General features: G+C 36.4%; 2 protein-coding genes across 2 annotated transcripts; both read right to left on the bottom strand.

Moving 5' to 3' along the window:
* Positions 1–2,664: 2,664 nt before the first annotated feature.
* On the bottom strand, positions 2,665–8,351 carry LOC123668323 (NADH dehydrogenase [ubiquinone] 1 alpha subcomplex assembly factor 3). Its single transcript, XM_045602082.1, has 6 exons — positions 8,170–8,351; positions 7,801–7,900; positions 5,860–5,918; positions 5,126–5,219; positions 3,450–3,586; positions 2,665–3,270 (listed from the first exon to the last, which is right to left on the bottom strand). The coding sequence occupies exons 1-6, from the start codon at positions 8,229–8,231 to the stop codon at positions 3,165–3,167; spliced, it is 558 nt and encodes a 185-aa protein (XP_045458038.1). The 5' UTR covers positions 8,232–8,351; the 3' UTR covers positions 2,665–3,164.
* A 6,977-nt stretch (positions 8,352–15,328) lies between these two features.
* LOC123668046 (putative nuclease HARBI1) lies at positions 15,329–16,869 on the bottom strand. The gene is made up of 5 exons (XM_045601838.1): positions 16,714–16,869; positions 16,403–16,599; positions 16,129–16,261; positions 15,839–15,980; positions 15,329–15,756 (listed from the first exon to the last, which is right to left on the bottom strand). The coding sequence occupies exons 1-5, from the start codon at positions 16,867–16,869 to the stop codon at positions 15,356–15,358; spliced, it is 1,029 nt and encodes a 342-aa protein (XP_045457794.1). The 3' UTR covers positions 15,329–15,355.
* Between the last annotated feature and the right edge of the window lie 3,727 nt (positions 16,870–20,596).

Here is a 20,596-nt window from a genome sequence, read left to right as displayed (position 1 = left end):
CTCGGGGTCGCCGCGCACTTCCTGTGAGCACCCGCACCACACGCGCACATCTCCCGCACCACACCCGCACTACACCCGTAGCTCACACGTCGAGCTCAACTACTGCGTGCCGCTGAGGGCGCGCGCCGGGGACGCGCCCGCGCCCGGCCTGCAGCTCGGGGTCGCCGCGCACTTCCTGTGAGCACCCGCACCACACGCGCACATCTCCCGCACCACACGCGCACATCACCCGCACCACACACGCACATCACCCGCACCACACGCGCACATCACCCGCACCACACGCGCACATCACCCGCACCACACACGCACATCACCCGCAACACACGCGCACATCACCCGCACCACACGCGCACATCACCCGCAACACACGCGCACATCACCCGCACCACACGCGCACATCACCCGCACCACAGCTGTAGCTCGCACGTCGAGCTCGACTTCTGCGTGCAGCTACGAATATACGCAACTAAAGTTATACATAACAGTGTACCAACAATCAGCACCTTTAGGTACTGTTACGAACTGAACACCATTTTACTTGCAATTTAATCAATCTTCAGTTCAATTCCTCAGATCAAAGTTCATATCAGCAATTTTATTGTTAAGTTTTAATTGTATAGTATACTGTATTCTTATTACTACTCCATATTGGGTTTTCTCTTTTATGTAAGTACTCACAATTCTGTTTCAGGTAATCGACATCGTCCCGAATTATTTTTAGTCGAAATTATCGAATTTGTACAATACACGGATATCAGATGGCGCTGAAATAAATACGAATAGAATTAACATACAAACTCGTTTTATTAATAACTGAAATAATTTATTTAACACCATGTGTTCACAACTTACGGCGTAGCTGATAACATAACGTAACATAACATATGATAGTGTGTTAGATGACTTTTTTTTTTTTTTGTTTACTTATAATAATACATCTTGACATTGTTATCATATGTTAAAATACAGGGATATATCAAAAAATTTAGGTATATGTAATTGAAGTTATTCGGGATTAAAACTTAACTAACCATTAGTATCATGTACCATAAGACTTACCATTTATAACAACTACCTGTACCCTGTGCGCGTTGTTACGCTTTTTTTTTGTCTTTTGGTCCTACCAACTCAGAAACCTTTGTGGGCTACTGCACAACACTTTCCTGAAGATCATGATATGATCAAATGCATAGTTTTCGATTCTATATAGGACATACAAACACTTATTTATATATATATAGAGAGATTGAGAACATCTCTAGTTCAATCGTTCAATGTCAACTTATGACGTACAGTACAATATGGCGTCCGTAGGTAGGTATAGGTCGATTCCTGTTTTAGTTTTTTCTGTTTGTGCTTTTTGTATTTAACCTTAACTAAATTTTACTAATGTATGCAATAACGGTTCGTTTTCTTACAAACCGTCTAACTTTCAAGATGACCTATTCTGAGAGAAACACAAACGAAAAGTACCTTCATACAATTATAGCGGGACTACTAACAAATCATTTTATTATGAAAGGAACGCTCTTTAATAAAAAAAAGTCACCGACTTCGCTAACTGGGCTAATTTACAACAGTCTACATCAAAAAAAAAAAAAAAAAAAATACTAATTTAATAATTCTTACGTTTTTGTTATCAGCTACGCGTCTGTTTTATGTTATTTGTAATATATGTAATATTGTTTATCCATTCAGTAATTATAAATGTAAATTCTGAGTGAATATGTCGTAAAATAGAGTTAGTGTTGTTAAAATAAAATGTTTAACTTTTCAATATATCTTTTATTTTTATAAACCTTAACAAGTACATCAGAATTATCAACGTATGTGTGTACGGATACGTATATACTGTAATGAAATTACAGAATTAAATTATTTGGATTAATTTTTTTTTACAACTAGGTCGGCAAGCAAGTATACAGCTCTCGGCAAGCGACTATCGTACCCTATAGACGCCTGCAACACAAGAAACATCGCAAACGCGTTGCCGACCTTACTTCCGATCCTCCTCACCTTGCTCGCCACAGGAACATAACAATTCTTGATAGCAGCAGTGATATTTAGCTGTGATCTTCTGTAAGGTTGAAGTACTTCCCCAGAATAGCTGCTCCAGATTTTGAGCAAGATGTATGCCTCAATAAAATGTGTTATATGGTGGCCAAAAATAGTGTTATATGATGCAATTTCATTTTTTCCTCTTGTTTATATGTATATTTGTGTTTTTATCATTTCACTTAATTGATATTTTCAATTTACGTTCATTGCTTACATACTTTATTTACTTTATGATAGAATATATATTATACATTGATTATTTTATTTATTTATGTATTTTTTATAAGTATTAAAATGTAAACATTTGTATGTATAATAAGTTTATTATACATCTACACCACGTACCCAATTTAAGATAATAAGTTACCCTATTTATGTCTGGGTTCTGGAAGAAATAGGTAATTAGCCATAAGTCCGCCCATGTGACGCGACTTCACTGTCTGTAACTATCTTTATGCTTTGTTTGTAATGTATTTGTGCTGTACAACAAAGTATAAAATAAATGAATTAATAAAATCACCTGGGTTCTTCATATGTCGAATAAGGACTTTACTATAATTTATACGTATTATTTTCTATGTGAAGCACAAAATAAAAAACAAATTAATGTTTATAATATTCTATATTTCACTATTTCTAATATTTACACAGCGTATCAAAATAATTAACAACGAACAGAAAACTGCAATAAACTTATTTCAACCTCCGTAAACATTTTTTTTATCTGTTTATACTTTGACATTTCAAAAAGCAGTTTAGGCGGGAAAATTTTACACAGATTAACGCCTATATGGAAAAAAAAACCGGTTTGTTTTGGGCAAAAATCTCTAATTTTTTTGGCTGATAAGGGTTTTCCGTTAAATAACTTTGCAAATAGGAGTGAGCTTGACAAGGGAAAGAAATCATTTATTAAGGAAAGGTTTAGGTTTCATGATGTATTATTCATTAAGGGGGCACAGAAAGTGACTTAACGTGACTCAAAAGTGGGAGTCGATGCAAATGATTCATTTTACTAACGAACGAACAACCGATGGTTGTTACCAAAACGAATCGTTTTCTAAATACTGCGGATAGTAATTAGGTAAACAGCCATGTTTGGTTAATTATATATTTTTCTCATATATGTTCTGGTAGTGCAGCTTGGACTGTAGCATGTCGTCCTCGTTCACTTCAATGTGTAGGGGCGGAATAATGGCGCCAGCTACTGACCTAAGAGATAATAAAATATTGTAGTTCAAGAATTTTATTTCTCATAAGAATTACAATAATTTCTTATAATGCTTTTCGATTTGAAGGTGCTTTTGAAGCCTATTCAAAATTAAGTTATTATTGATTTGGATTTTATTAACTTTTCAAAAGCAGAATGGCAACACTGTAGGTTTTCTCACCTGCCCTCAGCATTCAGAAAGTTAAAGGTGGCGCAAGCGTGCTCTGTGGATAGGATCTCTATATTGATCTTGACCTCTCTGGACGCTCTGAACACCGAGTCCACCACACTCCTCTCATTTGTTTCTAAGCCCATTATCTGCGAGAAAAAACGAATTCGTCTAAAATAAAATGTTATTATTTTTTAACATATAGTGAGATGGATTAAGCGCAAAGCCATTTTCTACTATAACTTGGGTAACTTGGGTATCTTTAAATCAAGAGTGAATAGGCATCTTCTAGGCAAGTGCGCAACACCTTAGGCTGCATCTGCTGACTTCAGTGAGATCGCAGTCAAGCGGTAGTCTATATATTTAAAAAAAAAAAATGTGGAGAAAGAGGCCTTTAATGTTTAAGCGCTCTTTCATATACTTTTTTTTACATGGGGAAAATCCATCATGTATACCATCCGGTGCGGGGGTGTCAGAGGGTTATGTCAGACTCCTACTGACTAAAAAAGCACCACGTGTGAGCAGTCGTCCGCCTGGGTGAGGCGAGATGGGGTTACGCTAGCATTCGCCACGTCGCCCCGGCGGTAGGTCTGGACCAAACCTCCGGGCCCCGGCACAGTGGTGGGCCTCACTCACAACAAGGCCACCCCTCAGACATGTGGGGTAGTGTCGTCTGGCCGATTCTTTTATATACCTCGACAAGGCCATGTCTTTTCATTTCATTTGAATTCCATAAACTGCTATCTTGATTTAAATTTACTATGTCCAAGAGTGGGACATTTGCAGGATGAATCAATTAATCTAATATATAAAAACACTCACACATTTCAGCCTATCGCAGACCACTGCTGGACATAGACCTCCACAAACAGCGCCAAAAATGGCATGAACTCGTGCGTTTTGGCCATAGTCACCACGCTGGACAAAAAAACTTGCTAGCTGGCTAAGTTGCTAACTTAACAAGCTCCGATATAAAATGTCAATTTCCATTGGGGATCCTGATATCTGGATCAAAAAAATTGTATATTTTCGTATCAAATTTGGATAAAGTATTTGGAATTCCTGTTTCAACACACAGTAGTTTACAATAACTTCCTATTAATCATCATTTTTTATTTGGATCTATTTGGAACTTTCAGCAGGGCTCTTACAAGAGAACCATTCTTAAACTCGGGGATATATAACACAACATAGGGATATAATATAACGCTTCAGTCTGTAATATCCCACTGCTGGGCATAGGCTTCTTTCCCTGTGTAGGAGAAGGATCAGAGCTTAATCCACCGCGCTGCTCCAATGCGGGTTGACGGATATATTCCCTACTACGAGTAACGATCGCTATCAGGTGTACAAGATAACAACCGGGACCGACGGCTTAACGTGCTCTCCGAGGCACGGTGGGGAGACCCACAAGTATTGCACAAACACCTAGACCACGGCAAACATGTGTATGGCCAATACAAATATTGGTCATGTGCGGGCATCGAACCCGCAACCGTCAGCGTAACAGCCACAAACCACTGCTAATATAACCAGACAAGAGAAATATAAAAACATCCGAATCAAGTATGAATCTAACCTGTAACAACTGGCAACTAGGGCTGGCAACTAAGGCTACTACACACACCCCTACATCAGAACTTGTCGAGTGTTCAACATAACAATAAAAACGGTGAGAATGTTCGTACCAACAAATCAACTTTAGGCTCGAGCAGTTTAAAGAGCCCGAGCGCAGACGCGTTGATCTCATTTGAAGTGCGAACCTGCCATGACAGTATCGTTCTGCAAATAATGATGCAAATATTTATTCACACAAACACAGTTATTTTTGAGCAAAAGGTTTTTAAATTAAATGATAGATAACTAGCTGAACCCTGCGCGCGTTTCTTTTAGTCGCACCAACTCAAAAACCTTCGTGGGCTCGTGCAGAACACTGCTGAAGATCATGTTTTTTTTTTTTATATCACTAGGTCGGCAAACAAGCGTACGGCTCACCTGATGGTAAGAGATTACTGTAGCTTGTAGACGTCTGTAACACCAGAAGCATCGCAAGCGCGTTGCTTCTGTAACACCAGAAGCATCGCAAGCGCATTGCCGACCCAATCCCCAATCCCCCCCAGGAGCTCTGGTCACCTTACTCACCAACAGGAACACATTAGCTGTGATCCTCTGTAAGGTCGAGGTACTACCCCAGTCGGGTTGCTCCAAATTTTGAGCAGGAAATTCCTGCTGTGTCCTACCTCGGTTAAAATGATCAAATGCATAGTTTATGATTCTATAAAGGATATACAGACAAACATTCTTTTTATATATGTTAGGAAAGTTTTTGTTACTAATTCGAATCGCTATATCTATATTAACTCAATAAAATTCATAGAAAATAAAGACAACTAACCATTGTAAAAGTGAAATAAAAACTCACCGAGGGAATATAGCGATGGGGCCGAGCACTGTGATTCCATTGTTTAACCTAAAACCAACCTGAAACAGAATTGACCGTATAACCTATATTTCCTACAGTTTACATGCAGATAAGTAAAAATTGTTCATTCTTGACTAAATTCTAAGATAGTATTTTAAATTTTTATAATCTTAAAAGTATTAACAATATTGTTTTTAACCCACTTCAAAAAAATGAGGAGGTTACTCAATTCGACATATGTCCGGGGATAACTCCGTCGTTTATGAACCGATTTTGATAATTCTTTTTTTGTTGGAAAGGAGATATCCCTAGTTTGGTACCATGATAAGGAAACCAGGATCTGATGAAGGGATCCCAAAGAAATCAAGGGAAACTCTCGAAAATCCGCATAACTTTTTACTGGGTGTACCGATTTTAATGATTTTTAATTTAATCGATAGCCGATGTTTATCATGTGATCACATTTAAACTTCATCGAGATCTGATTACAAATTTTGGAGTAATCTTTGGTAATGCGTTTTTACTTGACAAGTTTTTTATCTAACTACGTTGTATTACTTGTCGATATAATTGAAGTCGGTTTTTCTTCGTTTGTTTTTTGGGATTAATAATATATGTGGCAAAAAAATAAAGTTAGCTGGGTCAGCTAGTTTACTTATAGTATATTTTTCGAAAGAGGCGTTGCACAGTTAAACGTCTCTCGGCATTACCACTCGCCGTTACTTATTCACACTATCCAATTTTTTTAGAATCGTGATTAAATCTTTTACAGTTCAAGCCTCTCGCTTATGGAATACCTTGCCCTTGAATATCAGACGTGTACAAACACCTGCACTTTTTAAAAAGACTGTTTGGAAGCATGTTCTTCAAACTCAACAATAAACAAGTAATTCATAATTATAATGTATACATATATGTATTTGTATGTATGTATGCATGTACGTGGGTATATATGTATATATGTCAGTATGTATGTATGTATGTATGTATATGTTTAATTATTTGAATATTTATAATAAATTTGTTGTAACTTGTACACCTATGCTGACGCTAGACCATTTCCTTTGCTCTAAGGTTGCCTGGAAGAGATCGCTTTTTAGCGATAAGGCCACCCTTTGTACCTAATGAATATATTGTCAATATTTTTTTCTTTCTTTGATATGTATCATTTCTATTTTTTGTGTACAATAAAGTGTATTATTATTATTTAAAACTCGATGAAACGAAAATGCGCGCGATAAGGAAAGAAACACATAAATGTGTAGGAGAGAATGAGGTAGAATACGTTATACATTTTGCATGGCACTTATGCCCCTTTCACGAGACAGTGGTTATCGTGGATGGAACAAGTCATAATGGCCTACCTTCCTACAACTTTTCAGAAGTATAACTTATACTGTATGTGAATTGCACACACACTTATTTTATACCACAGACCTTGTATAACTACTTAAGGAGTTAATTCTAATGACATTTTAAATATATTTCTTGTGCATACTTATTAGCTTCATTTTAATAATGAATGTTAGATTTCATTTTCTTATTTAGAAAACACAGTTTACTTTACCACTACAACTAATTAATTTAAATTACTTTTTTTATCACTAATTTGGCAAACAAGCATACGGCTCACCTGATGGTAAGAGATTACCGTAGCTTGTAGACGTCTGTAATACCAAAAGCATCGCAAGCGTGTTGCCGACCCAATCCCCAATCCCCCCCAGGAGCTCTGGTCACCTTACTCACCAACAGGAACACAATACTGCTTGAAAACACTATTATTTAGCTATGATCTTCTGTAAGGTGGAGGTACTAGCCCAGTCGGGCTGACACATATTTTGAGCAGGAAATTCCTGCTATGCCCTACCTCAGTTAATTACATATTAACTGTTAAAATTTTCAGATATAGTTAACAAGTTTTATAGCTTTAGATCTACTTACAGTAGAGAATGAGTCTATCATGAGCCCGAGCTCCTGCTCCTGGTTTATTATCCTCACCGTTGTTTTGCCCTCACCTTCGTAAGCTGCCTTATTACGAACACTGTTTAAGGAAAACGAAAATGAAAAGGTTTTCTAAAATTTTATTATAATAATTACGATAATATTTATTTAAATCGTTGATTATTTTGAAAGATAAAATGTCATAATGTATAAGAATATTTAAAATCTGCCTTTCATATACTTTATTTACAGTAACAAATTATTGTTAGTTAAATTTTTTAATTTTTTTATTTATTCTATTTAAGTAATTAAAGTAAAATTAGTGCTATTGGTAAAATAAATGAAAATAAAATATGTAATCATTCTAACCTTAAAACAAATGGATTTCTTTTTAACTTAGTCCCCACTTGTCGCAGTCTACTGATAATCATTTTCAGTAATAAATACTTTCAATTACGTACTATTTTGTTCAAATATTATGAACTTTTATTTAAAAAAAAGTTTAAAACAGATTCATACACCGAGTCATATTGACATTTGTAAGAACTTTTTGGATGTCAGTTTATCTTGTACATACGAATATAATTTATCAAATTGTTATTAAAATAATGTCATTTTTGTTTTAAAAAAATAAGTTTCGACGTATTTGAAAAATAATAAAGTGTGAAATATTTTTTTGTTGTATAAATAGTACATTATGTAACCGCAAACAAGAGCTTTGATAACATCGTAGAACGGAACGCTACTATGACGTCAATCAGGAAAACTTAGCAGATTGTAGCAATGCAGATGCGCGGTATTTTAAAATTTTACAACGAAAACCATCGATTTTCGCTAAAAATAATTTTGTTATTTATTTCTCTACTCACTAAGTCTTCCGTCCTAATTTATCCCATTTAATGTACAAAAGTTGTCTTTATTTATCGTGAACGTTACATAAAGTTAAAAATGTTTACATATTTTAAGTTGTGATAAATTTAATTTATTATAAAAATGGAGTGTACGGCTACTTCCACACAGGTTGTTTATACACAAAGGGACCGTAATAATGTGTATAAAAGTGATTACTATATAGATTTTTGGAAGGAATTGAAAAAACGTTGGATGGTGCCAGGAGTCCTAGCAACAGTGGCCCTGGCAGTGTTGGCGCCCAAATACGGCGCTGCCGGAGGCAACTACATGCATGTTCACGTAGATTACTCTAGAAAGCATTGCACCCATTTGCCCATGTAATTAAATTAATATACTTCTCACAATCTTCAATTTCAAATTTTATAAAAGTTTTATCCATAGATTTTTTTTGTAAGAAAAACAGGTGATTGCACTATGTACATCTTGTTAGAAGATAGCATTTAACGAAAAAAAAAAATAAGTATTTTAACATAAGTTATTAATTTTCATTCATATTAGTAGTCATTTTCATTATATACAGAGGAAAAGTTTAAAAGAGTTTGTATGTTCACACTTACTTCTTAATCGAACATTTGATACGATTCAAATTAATTTGTACTCTGTTTTAAATAAATTAAAAAATAGGATTTAATGAATTTACAATGTAATTTCAGTAAGACAGGGTTCATAGGCAGAGTAGGTATCTATTCTTATATAATAAATTTTTGTATATTTCAATAATTACTTGTTTTCTAGTAAAACTTTGTTATACCAAGCCATTATAAGCAAAAGCAATTCACTTTAAGTCAATTTGTATTTTTTTATTAAAATTATTTACAAAAATGTTAAGTTTATATTCAATCATTATACAAGAAACAGAAAAGAATTTTTTTATTTAAATTTTGTGTATTTTTTTAATTACCACCCTTTCAATTATTTGCTTATGTATACATACAGATGGTAGGCAGTTACCTTTGCAAAGGCCAATTTAAATCAAATTTTGGTACTCTAGCCTTATGGGAGTAGATTAGTAGATAATAAAAAAGTCTAGCAAACAACACAATTAATCTATATCTTGGCTCTGGCTTGGCACGGTGCACTTGTTGTATCCTGCTATTAGCATCATGCTAATTGCCTCTGACAACACAGGTGCCGACATATAGAAATTATTTTATGCGCTTCAGCCTATAATATCCCACTGCTGGGCATAGGCTTCTTTCCCCATGTAGGACAGCTTAATTCATCACGCTGCGCCAATACGGGTTGATATAATACAAATTATTTTGCTTGTATTCAATTTAGTGATGTTTTAGGCTATAAAAAATCTCATTATGACTTATATAGGAGTAGATGAGTTACTTATGTATATAAAAGTCTAGTAAATAAATTAGTAACTTTATAGGAAATAGAAGTACTAAAGATAAACATATGCTTTTCATTTTACATTATTTGCACAATTACAGTTATCCACTTAGGCATGTTTAACTTATTTCTAAATAATAAAATCACAATTAAAATATTCATTTTATATATTTCATTTTAATATTTATCAATTTTTTATTTCAACATTTTCTTAAATACTTATCTAATTTTATTTAAATTGGCTCAGCTTATAACATCCCACTGCTGGGCTGGCCTCTTCATGTAGAAGACAAAATTTAATTTAAATAAATGAATATAAAAACTCCTTATTATATAAAAGGCTTAATAAAGAATAAAGTTTATTTTCCGAAAAATATTTTTACCAATCTGATTACAAATATTTTTACAGTTCATACTTACCGCGATTGTTATTTTCGAACTTCCGTTATGGCGTCGTTCCAGGCGCCATGGTCGCGCGTGACTCGTCAAAACATAGTTAATAAGTAATTAATAAGAAAATAATTTCCAGGCATACTCCACATGGAGTATATAGCCCACATACCTCGGACCTACATATACTTCGCGGCGGGTCGCACCCGCATGCATACATGTCGCATGCGCATGTACGCGTTGACAGCGCTACATGCGCATGTCGGCGCCTTCGTGCTCTCCGCTGTGACCGTTAACGCGTTGTCCGTTGCTTTGGACCGACGAGTTATCGAGGGGTAAGGTTATTATTTATTAGAACAATTATTATTTTTGACACATGTTATTTTCTGTTTTTAACCGACTTCCAGAAAAGAGAAGGTTCTCATTTCGATTGTATTTTTATTAAATTAAACAGTATTTTATGAACAAATTTTAAATAGTACTATTTTTGTTCCGTTTTCTTCTTTTAAATATATAGTCTGTATCATTTAGGGATAACATAGCATTTTCCGGTGAAAGAATTTCTAAAATCGGTTCCGTAGTTAATGAGTTTATACGTCACAAACAAACAAGAGGTCACATTTTTCTTCTTTATAATATTAGTATAGCTTCAGCCTTTAATATCCAACTACTGGGCATATGCCTCTTTCTCCATGTAGGAGAAGGATCGGAGCTTAATCCACCACGCTGCTACAATGCTGTTAGCTATCAGGTGTACATGATAACAACTGGGACCGACGGCTTAACGTGCTCTCCGAGGCACGGTGGGCAGACCCACAAGGACTGCACAAACACCCAGACCACGGCAAACACCTGTATGGCCGATACAAATGTTTGTCATGTGCGGGGATCGAACCCGCAACCGTCAGCGCAACAGGTACTTTAAGACTATATTAGCGTTTAAAATAATTTGAAATTACATAAACTACGAGTATATACTTTAACGATCGGAGGAGCAGATTCAATATTTTAAATTTTTAAAAAGGTATGACGACAGTTATTGCGAAAGCCGCTGATTGGTTGAATTCGTATCCAGGCAACTTTCAATGCTGCCAAGTAGTTTGGACATATATAAAATAAAACAGTTTTTTTTTAAAGTAACTGCGGAGTTCCTTGCCGATTCTTCTCTGCAGAACCTACATTCCGAATCGGTGGTAGCTTCACTTTTAACAATAATTAATTAATGAAATCAAATATAATTTTAATTTGTAAAGAGACCGTTTTTATGAACGGTGACCTTGAAGCTTATTTGAATAAATTATTATTTATTTTGATATTGTACACTACAATACTAGACCGTATAGTACTGTACAGATGAACGGTACACAATAACAAGGTACAATATCACGCTAGAGCGATCCTCGCCTCACTGGCTCGCCCGTGCGCCTGGCTGCCCTTGGCGCTCAGTCACGGCACCGGCGTTGCCATACTCGCAGCTACAACATATGGGATGTCGTTTATATTCTCACCGTTAACACATCTCTTATTGGTGAGTGCTAGTTTTAGGTCTACTAAAGATACTTAAACGTTTTATTTAACTAACATTAACCGCTGACGCAAAAGAAGAGAAAGAAAAAAGATTGAGAAAGACGAGAAAAGCGTTGTCTCAATTCTATGTGACATGGGCGTAATCATCCGTGCTATTTTGACGTTGTTAGAGGCTATCATTTTGAGTGAATAAAGTTTAAAGCCAATTTTTGCCCGTGTGTCTATCTTTGGCATCGTTGCTCTCGAAAGCTTAGACTGATCTGGATGCAGTATTTTAAATATGAAAGCGAGTTGGTTACGCTGGTTTGTAGCTATATATGGTAAAAATAGATCCAACATTTTGAAGATCTCCTTACCAAAATAATCTTATACAACTAAAATGATGTTATACAACTAAAATGATGTTATACAACTAAAATGATGTTATACAAATAATGTTATACGAGTATAATATACGTCAACTGAAGTTTGTTTAAAGATTTATTTCAACTAAGAAACTATGACTCTTAAATTCAGAGGCTGCGATTAGAAATTAAAATAATGTACTAGTAGAAGTAATACAGGCCCTAAACAGGCTCTGATAAATTGTAACTAATGGGTGAAGTAAAACATAAAATTTCCAGTGCGGTCGAATACCACTACCATCTCTTCGAGGAGTGATCGTCTCAGCGACGACTGCACTGGTACCGTTCGCGCTCGGCAACTTGTCTTCCAAAACTGATATCGGTAGGCAAACTGTTAACTAGTCTTTACCGGAACTCACTTCTATTAATAAGTTCTTATACAGTGTATATTTAAGTGTTATAATAACAAAAAGCGTTGAACGTCCGAGAGAAAGGTTTAGTAACTAAGGCCCGGTTTCTATATTTAAAAAATAAACGATTAGGATTAGTTTTAGTTTCGAACCGTCAAACTTAGAACAGTAGGCTTACTCTTGACTTCAATCCCAATCTCACAAAAACACGAATTCAATACAGTTCCAGTTCCAATCTGTAATATTTTGGTACTCTTGACCAAATCGAGATTTCAATTGAATTGAAATTGGAATCGAATTGACGATCGATTTCCGGTGTAGCCATTATAATAAAAAATAATAAGAAAATAAAATTTAACTCATGAAATTTTATGTTTTTAAAATTATAATGTGTCTCCAATAATTAATTATTATCTATTATATTGTAATTCCTTAAATTAAACCTAAAACTGATTTTTTTAAGCATAAAAACGCATGATATATTATACATTCTGGCATAATGTGTGTTGTTGTTAAAAAAAAAGCTCACGACTGGCGCAATTTTGAGACTTCTAAATTTAAAATTACCTCATTTACGTACCTATATTCTTAATTTTATATTTATAACTATCTTCTTTCTTTATTTACTTCTATAATTTCTGCAATTTTACCCGTGTTACGCTTAAATTATCGAATACAAAAGTTTACTAATATATTTAAAACAAAAGATATTGCAATATACATATAACACGAAGAAAAGTAAGTAAAACATATTAAATTTAATAAAATTCTCGTATCTCTATTAAACAACGCATATTAAAAAGTTTCTTCTACTCGTTCAAAAGAATGAGTAGGCCCACATTTCAGCAAATGGAGGGTTTGGCAGATTTCCTAGAACAAAATCCAGGGATTGCCAAAGGTCTGCTACGCACCGCCCAAGCCAAGTTTACTACTAAAAGAAAATGGGAAGAAGTATCGACAGCTCTTAATGCGCTAGGCGGAGCACAAAAAGATGGAAGAGGCTGGGCAAAGGTGCAGTGATTTTAAATATAATAGTAATAATTATTATAGTATAAGTGTGTGTTCAGTAGCTACATTAATAATAATATTTTTAGTATTGGGCTGATAAAAAATGTGCCTTGAAAAAGATTTGTGGCCAGCATGTACGATCCATGAGTCGCACTGGTGGTGGTCCTGTGGAGGTATTGCCAATTCTGACCCCGATTGACCAAAGGTTAGTTGCTGTCATGGGTGGCCTGGAATTCGCTGCAGGAGACAGCCATGTGGCCATCAACCCATTCCCCACACTAAACATGGGTTCATTTTTACAAGTAAGTAGTAAATTTGTATGTGCATTTAGGATTCGAATCTGTAGCATATTTTGTATCATACATATTTAAGCTATTATTTTTTTACTCTATTAAAGAAACCTCAACTCTCTATGTTAGTTTAATTATTCAGAGTAACTTTGTTGAAGTTTATTTTATTGATTTATTATTTTTAAATCAATCTAATGATAAAATTTTAATTGTTGTTTTATTGGATGTTATAACTGAGTTTTTAATTTACTTCATAATGTTGTAGGTTTCAGCGGAAAACAAAGTAATTTCTCCAGTAACTCCGACTGTGGCAGTCACTCCTGTATTAGATAATAATATATTGCTTGATTCTGCTACTGAGACAGTAGATTCCGAGACAGCAGGTTTGTAACGTATTTTGGTTTCTTAGGTGGATAAATCATTTGTGTAAATCTTTCCCTTCCCTTCTTTCATGAACATAAGTATTACAGTACGTGACATCTAACAGTTATCAAATACATTTTCACAGTGAATGAAATGCCTATTTCAAGTGAACGGGAACGAAGTCCAGTGAGGTCAGCACCATCAAACAGTCGGCGATCTCGGGCAAGACAAAGATCTTCTTTGAATGAGGATCGCAACCAATTTGCTGCCATAGAACGGCAACGAGTGGAAGCTGAGACTGTGACAGCCGAGGCCTTGAGAGAAGCGGTGAATAATATATCATCAGTGGCTGTTGCTATTAATAACTTAGCAGCAGCAGTAACAGAGGCTGCCCAAATAATAGCTCAAGCAATTAATTCTGATAGACCACATACAAATTAATACATCTTGATTATTTTAATTATTAGTTTTATAAACATAGGCTTAAATATTTACTAAACCAACTGGTGTGATTTATATTTATATATTAAAGACCTAAATTCTGTGATTTACATTTAAATATTAGACCTAAATACTGTGATTTATATTTAAATATCAGAGACTTAAATACTGTAATTTATATTTAAATATTAGAGACTTAAATACTGTGATTTATATTTAAATATTAGGGACTTAAATACTGTGATTTATATTTAAATATTAGAGACTTAAATACTTTGATTTATATTTAAATATTAGAGACTTAAATACTGTGATTTATACTTAAATACTGTGATTTATACTTAGAGACTTAAATATTGTGGTTTATATTTAAATATTGCTATCTTAGGTTAAAAGAGGATAAAGAGATAATTGTTAAGTATTTAGTTCTATTTTAATAAAAACTGTGATTGTGATATTGTTGATAATATAAAAATATACATAGGCAAATAAAAACAAATAATAATTTAACAAGAGTTTAATTATAAAATTAATGACGCCTCGCAGCCCATAACTCACGCACCAAACGAGATCTAGCTTCATTGCCTCTAGTTAAGTCAGGAAGATCCTGCCTACTTATTTCCTGGGTGCTGTCTTCCTCTACTGAAGATGGTATAGTATCCTCACTGTCATTCTGACTCAAGCTTGCTTTATTACAAATGTTGTGTAAAACACAACAAGCATTTATAATTCTAGCAGCTGTGTTAGGATGATAGTGAAGGACCCTGTGACCGAGAAGACATCTCCACCTATTTTTTAATACACCTATAGTACGCTCCACTATATTGCGTGCCACACAATGCATATTGGTATAGTGCTCTTCTGGTGAGTTAGCCGGAGCATCCAAAATAGGTGTCATTAAAAAATTTCTCTGGGGATAGCCAGAGTCACCTAAAAACATATAGTTATTGCAATTTAATATTTATGTATGAAACAATTGATCACTTCTCTTATGATTTTAACTAAGACTTACCTAGTAAATAAACAAGTTCCCCTGAATTTAATAAATTTATTAGGTAGCTTTTGACAGGGTGTTGATTTAATATAAAACTGTCATGAGTCGCTCCACCAAAAGATGAATCAACACTTAAAATATTCATATCTGCATCGCATATCTAAAAAGGAAAGAACAAATTTTTTTATCATAATTCAAAATTCCTTTTTTAAATTTATGTTATTTACTATGTCAACAACAGTAAATATAGAAGAAAAAGCTTTACTAAAACTAAATTATGCAGTTATAGAACCCAGGAGTCAACTTACAATTAAAACATTTCTTGAGTGAAATCCTTTTCTGTTGTAAAACCTCTCCTCATTTTGAGCTGGACGTATGATAGCTACATGAGTACCATCAATAGCACCAACTATGGATGGTATTTGGAACTTTTCATAAAATCTGAAATTAATGCAAATACTTGTTACTCTATAAGTCAAATAGATTACAATAAGCACCTATTTGATTTATATGAATAGATAGGTATCACATATTGTGAAGAATAATGTAGAACCAATAAATAATAATAATCATTTTTATTACCTTTGTTTAATATGGTCTCTTTCTCGACGGGTTTGTGGGAATTTGAGCCATTTATTTACAATCACATCTGTATTTAGGGCATTTGTGACCTCTTTGATGGCTCGTGACACAGATTGTTGTGACATCAGCGTTCCGTGCGTAGTTCCCACCAAACGCTGATAGCTTCCCGTGGCGTAAAATGAAAGCGCCACTAAAACCTATTAACATATATTTTATAAGTATCCCGCAGAGGCCGTAAAAGAATAATGATAAAGAGAGATCGAGAAGATAGGATATAGAGATTTTAGAGGAAGATATTTCTATTGACATACCTTATAACGCGTAGATATATCGCTACGACGGGTAGTTCTTGGTAACAGCGGCACCAAATCGTTATGTAGAATTTCAAACAACTCTTTGCTGAAGCGATAACATTTTTTAAACTCCTCATCACTCATGGCGAAGGCATTATCGGCATAACGCGCCATTCTTCTAAGATTCCGCCTTTGTCTTATATCTATCCTATTGGAGTTCTCTAATATGTTAAAAATAAGCGCTAGTCGTGCCATTATCTTAATAAAAAACACTTTAAAATACACAATCGAACACTAAAAAGTTAACTTTATTGAAACGAGTAAATTCGATCCCAAACACGATTTCCAAGTCGATATGTCGACGTCAAAATATTGTCAAGAGTGCAAAAAATGTATAAGATCGTGAAATCCCAATTTCTATTAGTTACATAAAATTCCACTGAAATTGAGTCAAATCGTGCGCTAGTGTAGTGTTCAAGAGTACCGATTGACAAGTTCTCGATCCCAATCCTAAATTTCAAATAGGATTGAGTTTCAAGAGTAAGCCTACAGGTCTTGTTCGAAATTTAGCAACTGGGATATTAGTCGTGAGTCATTACTATACACAACACAACATGTTCGAGATTTAGCACCCGGGCTATACACAATACAACATACTCGAGATTTAGTAACCGGGCTATACTCAAGACGACGTGTTCGAGATTTAGCAACCGGGCTATACACAATACAACATAGTCGAGATTTAGCAACCGGGCTATACTCAAGACGACGTGTTCGAGATTTAGCAACCGGGCTATACACAATACAACATAGTCGAGATTTAGCAACCGGGCTATACTCAAGACGACGTGTTCGGATTTAGCAACCGGGCTATACACAATACAACATAGCCGAGATTTAGCAACCGGGCTATACTCAAGACGACGTGTTCGAGATTTAGCAACCGGGCTATACTCAAGACAACGTGTTCGAGATTTAGCAACCGGGCTATACTCAAGACGACGTGTTCGAGATTTAGCAACCGGGCTATACTCAAGACGACGTGTTCGAGATTTAGCAACCGGGCTATACACATTAGCTATTTTATTCTTTTAAACCTCATTAAATGTACCTAAATTTCTTATGAGAATAAATATCTTTCAACCTAAGTGAGATTTGTTTTGGTTGCTTGTTGATTGTTTTGTTTTGCTTTTGTGTCTAGTGAGTTTTTGTTTGACGATTCGAAGGTACTTTTGAAGCCTGTTTGAATAAAGTTAATGTTGAATGACTTTGTTCCTCAGACGAAACAGTGAACAGAGTATCAGCGCTGCTCTTACTATACAGCGAGTGCTGCGCGCTGCTGCGGGAGGCCGAGGGTAGTCTCTACGTCGTCGATGTCATCGCCACGCTGTTTTTAGGTTGGTGGGGGGGGGGGGGGGGGGGGCTCATTGTTGTGTATGAGCTATGTTGTAGCCTTGCTATTGTTAATAATGAGGAAGAAGGATCACAGACTATTCATCATCATCATCATCATCACTTCAGCCTATCATAGTCCACCGCTGGACATAGGCATCCACAAGTTCAATAGGCATCAACAACTCATGTGTTTTGTCCATAGTCACCACTCTGGGCAGGCAGGTTGATGACCGCAGGGCTGACTTTGTCGCACCGAAGACGCTGCTGTCCGTCTTCGGCCTGTGTATTTCAAAGCCAGCAGTTGGATGGTTATCCCGCCATCGGTCGGCTTTTTAAGTTTCAAGGTGGTAATATTATCCCTTAGTCGCCTCTTACGACAGCCACAGGAAGAGGGGGGGTGGCCATATTCTTTACTGCCGTAGACACACAGATTAGACACACTATTAGACAAAAAGAGAAAGGTGTTTAGTAAAATTTGCGTGAGTTAATGTTGAAGTCCCCCTGTGTGGGTCCGCCAGTGGTGAGCTGGCTGTGGGCGCTGGCGGCGGCCGGCGCGCTGTACGAGCGCTGCGGGCTGCTGTCGCGCGCCGAGGCGCGGCTGCTGCTGCTGGTGGCCACGCCCAAGGACTCGCGCGCCGGTGGGTGGGGGGGGGGGGTGCCGGCCCTACCGCCTCTGCCTTGCTCGGACAGGAACACGAGATTGCTTGAGAGGAGTGCTATTTAGCTGTGATCTTGGCAGTGTGTAGCTTCTTCAATCGGCCTGCTCAAGTTTTGAGCACGATATTTCCTGCTGTGCCCTACCTCAGTTTATACACACACAACACACACACATACACATCAGCCTCTTGCAGTCCACTGCTGGACATAGGCCTCCACAAGTTCGCGCCAAAATAGCGTGAACTCATGTGTGTTACCCATAGTCACCACACTGGGCAGGCTGGTTTGTGACCGCAGGGCTGGCTTTGTCGCACCGAAGACGCAGCTGCCCGTCTTCGGCGTGTGTATTTCAAAGCCAGCAAAGTAAAAAAAAGATTGTCGCATATTGTTTTCAATTTTCATATTGCATGAGTGTTGCCCATTTAAATAAAATGAAAAAACTAATCCCGGAAACTACCCTTTTATTTCAGTCTACTACAGACTAGAGGCGTATTTGAAGGGTTTGAATTCTTTGTACAGTAAACAATTCGGCTTTTGGCCCAAATTTAACACAGTTTCAGCAACAAGTTATATGGCAACAACTGAAGATATTGATAAGAGACAAATAGGCCTAGCAGTTTTTATAGATCTAAAAAAGGCATTCGATACGATTAACTATGAATTACTCATTTTCATTCATTAAATCGAATCGGTCTCATGGATTCCTGACTTTTCAAAAGGAATTTTCAAGAGCTATTTAAAAATCCTAGACAATTGGTGAAACTAGGCCAAAACAGAAAAATATCAGTTCTTTAACATATGGTGTACCCCAAGGATCGATTTTGGGGTCCCTTTTGTTTCTCGTTTACATTAGTCAAAAAGGTGATGTGACCCTGACGACACTTGCTTATATTGTTTTCTAATGTTGACACTTATTGTATTCTGGAAATACTTTAAACCTAAGCCTTATAATACTTAAAGAAACATACAGTTAATGGAGTGTAAACCTGCTCCAGAGTGGGTGTCGTCGCCAGCATGCAGCGCCTCAGGCCTCGCCCGCCTGCCCGCGGTGTTCGTGGCGCCCGCGCAGGCGCTGCTACTGGCGGCTCTCGCACCCCCCGGGGAAGGAAGGGGCAGTGGGGAGGGGGAGGGGGAGGGAGCGCTGCTACCTAGGTAATGTGACATGTTGGGGCGAACAGATATGAAGGGGTGTACATTTGTCCAGGTAGGACGATACATGGGGGGGGGGAAATATATGGCCAGGTAGAATGATACAAATGGGGAGGGAAAATACTTGCCCGGCTAGAGATACACATATGGGAGGGAGACACCTGACCAGGTAGGATAACACATGTGGGGGGGGAGAACACTTGCCCAGGTAGGGTGACACATGAGGGAAAAGAGAAAACTTGCCCAGGTAGGTGACACATGTGGGGGGAACACTTGGTAGAATGACATGTATGCGGGGAAGAACACTTGTCCAGGTATGCCAGGGTCGGAGAGGAACAGACTTGGGATCGTCAGGAGGACCAAGCAATGCCTTTGATTGGTGGAATTACTTGAAATTCAATCAATTTGAAATTTTTTGAAAGAGTACAGTTGCTATATTCTGAAAACGATTCGATTTGATTAAAAACCTTCTAATACTCAAATAATTGTGTTTTGTTTTTCTCACGGACTCTTAATACTCGAACATGTTGTGTTCAAAGTGTAACGGTTCGTAAGCAAAACAAATCGTTTTCTGAATATAGTAACCAGATTTAAATCAATTAGATATAAATGTTGTTTTTCCTCAATACTTCAAATGTGTAACTTACTGTTAAGTACAAACTTGCTTCCAGTTGTTGCTTGTTTTCCACTTGATACGCGT

This window comes from Melitaea cinxia, chromosome 30, assembly GCF_905220565.1.
Source record: "Melitaea cinxia chromosome 30, ilMelCinx1.1, whole genome shotgun sequence".
Classification (NCBI taxonomy): domain Eukaryota; kingdom Metazoa; phylum Arthropoda; class Insecta; order Lepidoptera; family Nymphalidae; genus Melitaea; species Melitaea cinxia.
Note: the sequence above shows the minus strand (reverse complement) of the source record. Positions and strands in the feature narration are given on the sequence as shown.

Excerpts from the sequence above, each read along its gene's own strand:
- LOC123668046 (XM_045601838.1), bottom strand. The coding sequence starts at position 16,869 with ATGGCGCGTTATGCCGATAATGCCTTCGCCATGAGTGATGAGGAGTTT. Across the intron at positions 16,600-16,713 it reads ATATATCTACGCGTTATAAG|GTTTTAGTGGCGCTTTCATT; the intron begins GTATGTCAATAG and ends ATATGTTAATAG. Across the intron at positions 15,981-16,128 it reads ACTCAAGAAATGTTTTAATT|ATATGCGATGCAGATATGAA; the intron begins GTAAGTTGACTC and ends TTTCCTTTTTAG.
- LOC123668323 (XM_045602082.1), bottom strand. The coding sequence starts at position 8,231 with ATGATTATCAGTAGACTGCGACAAGTGGGGACTAAGTTAAAAAGAAAT. Across the intron at positions 7,901-8,169 it reads AGAAATCCATTTGTTTTAAG|TGTTCGTAATAAGGCAGCTT; the intron begins GTTAGAATGATT and ends TTCCTTAAACAG. Across the intron at positions 3,271-3,449 it reads TTTCTGAATGCTGAGGGCAG|GTCAGTAGCTGGCGCCATTA; the intron begins GTGAGAAAACCT and ends ATTATCTCTTAG.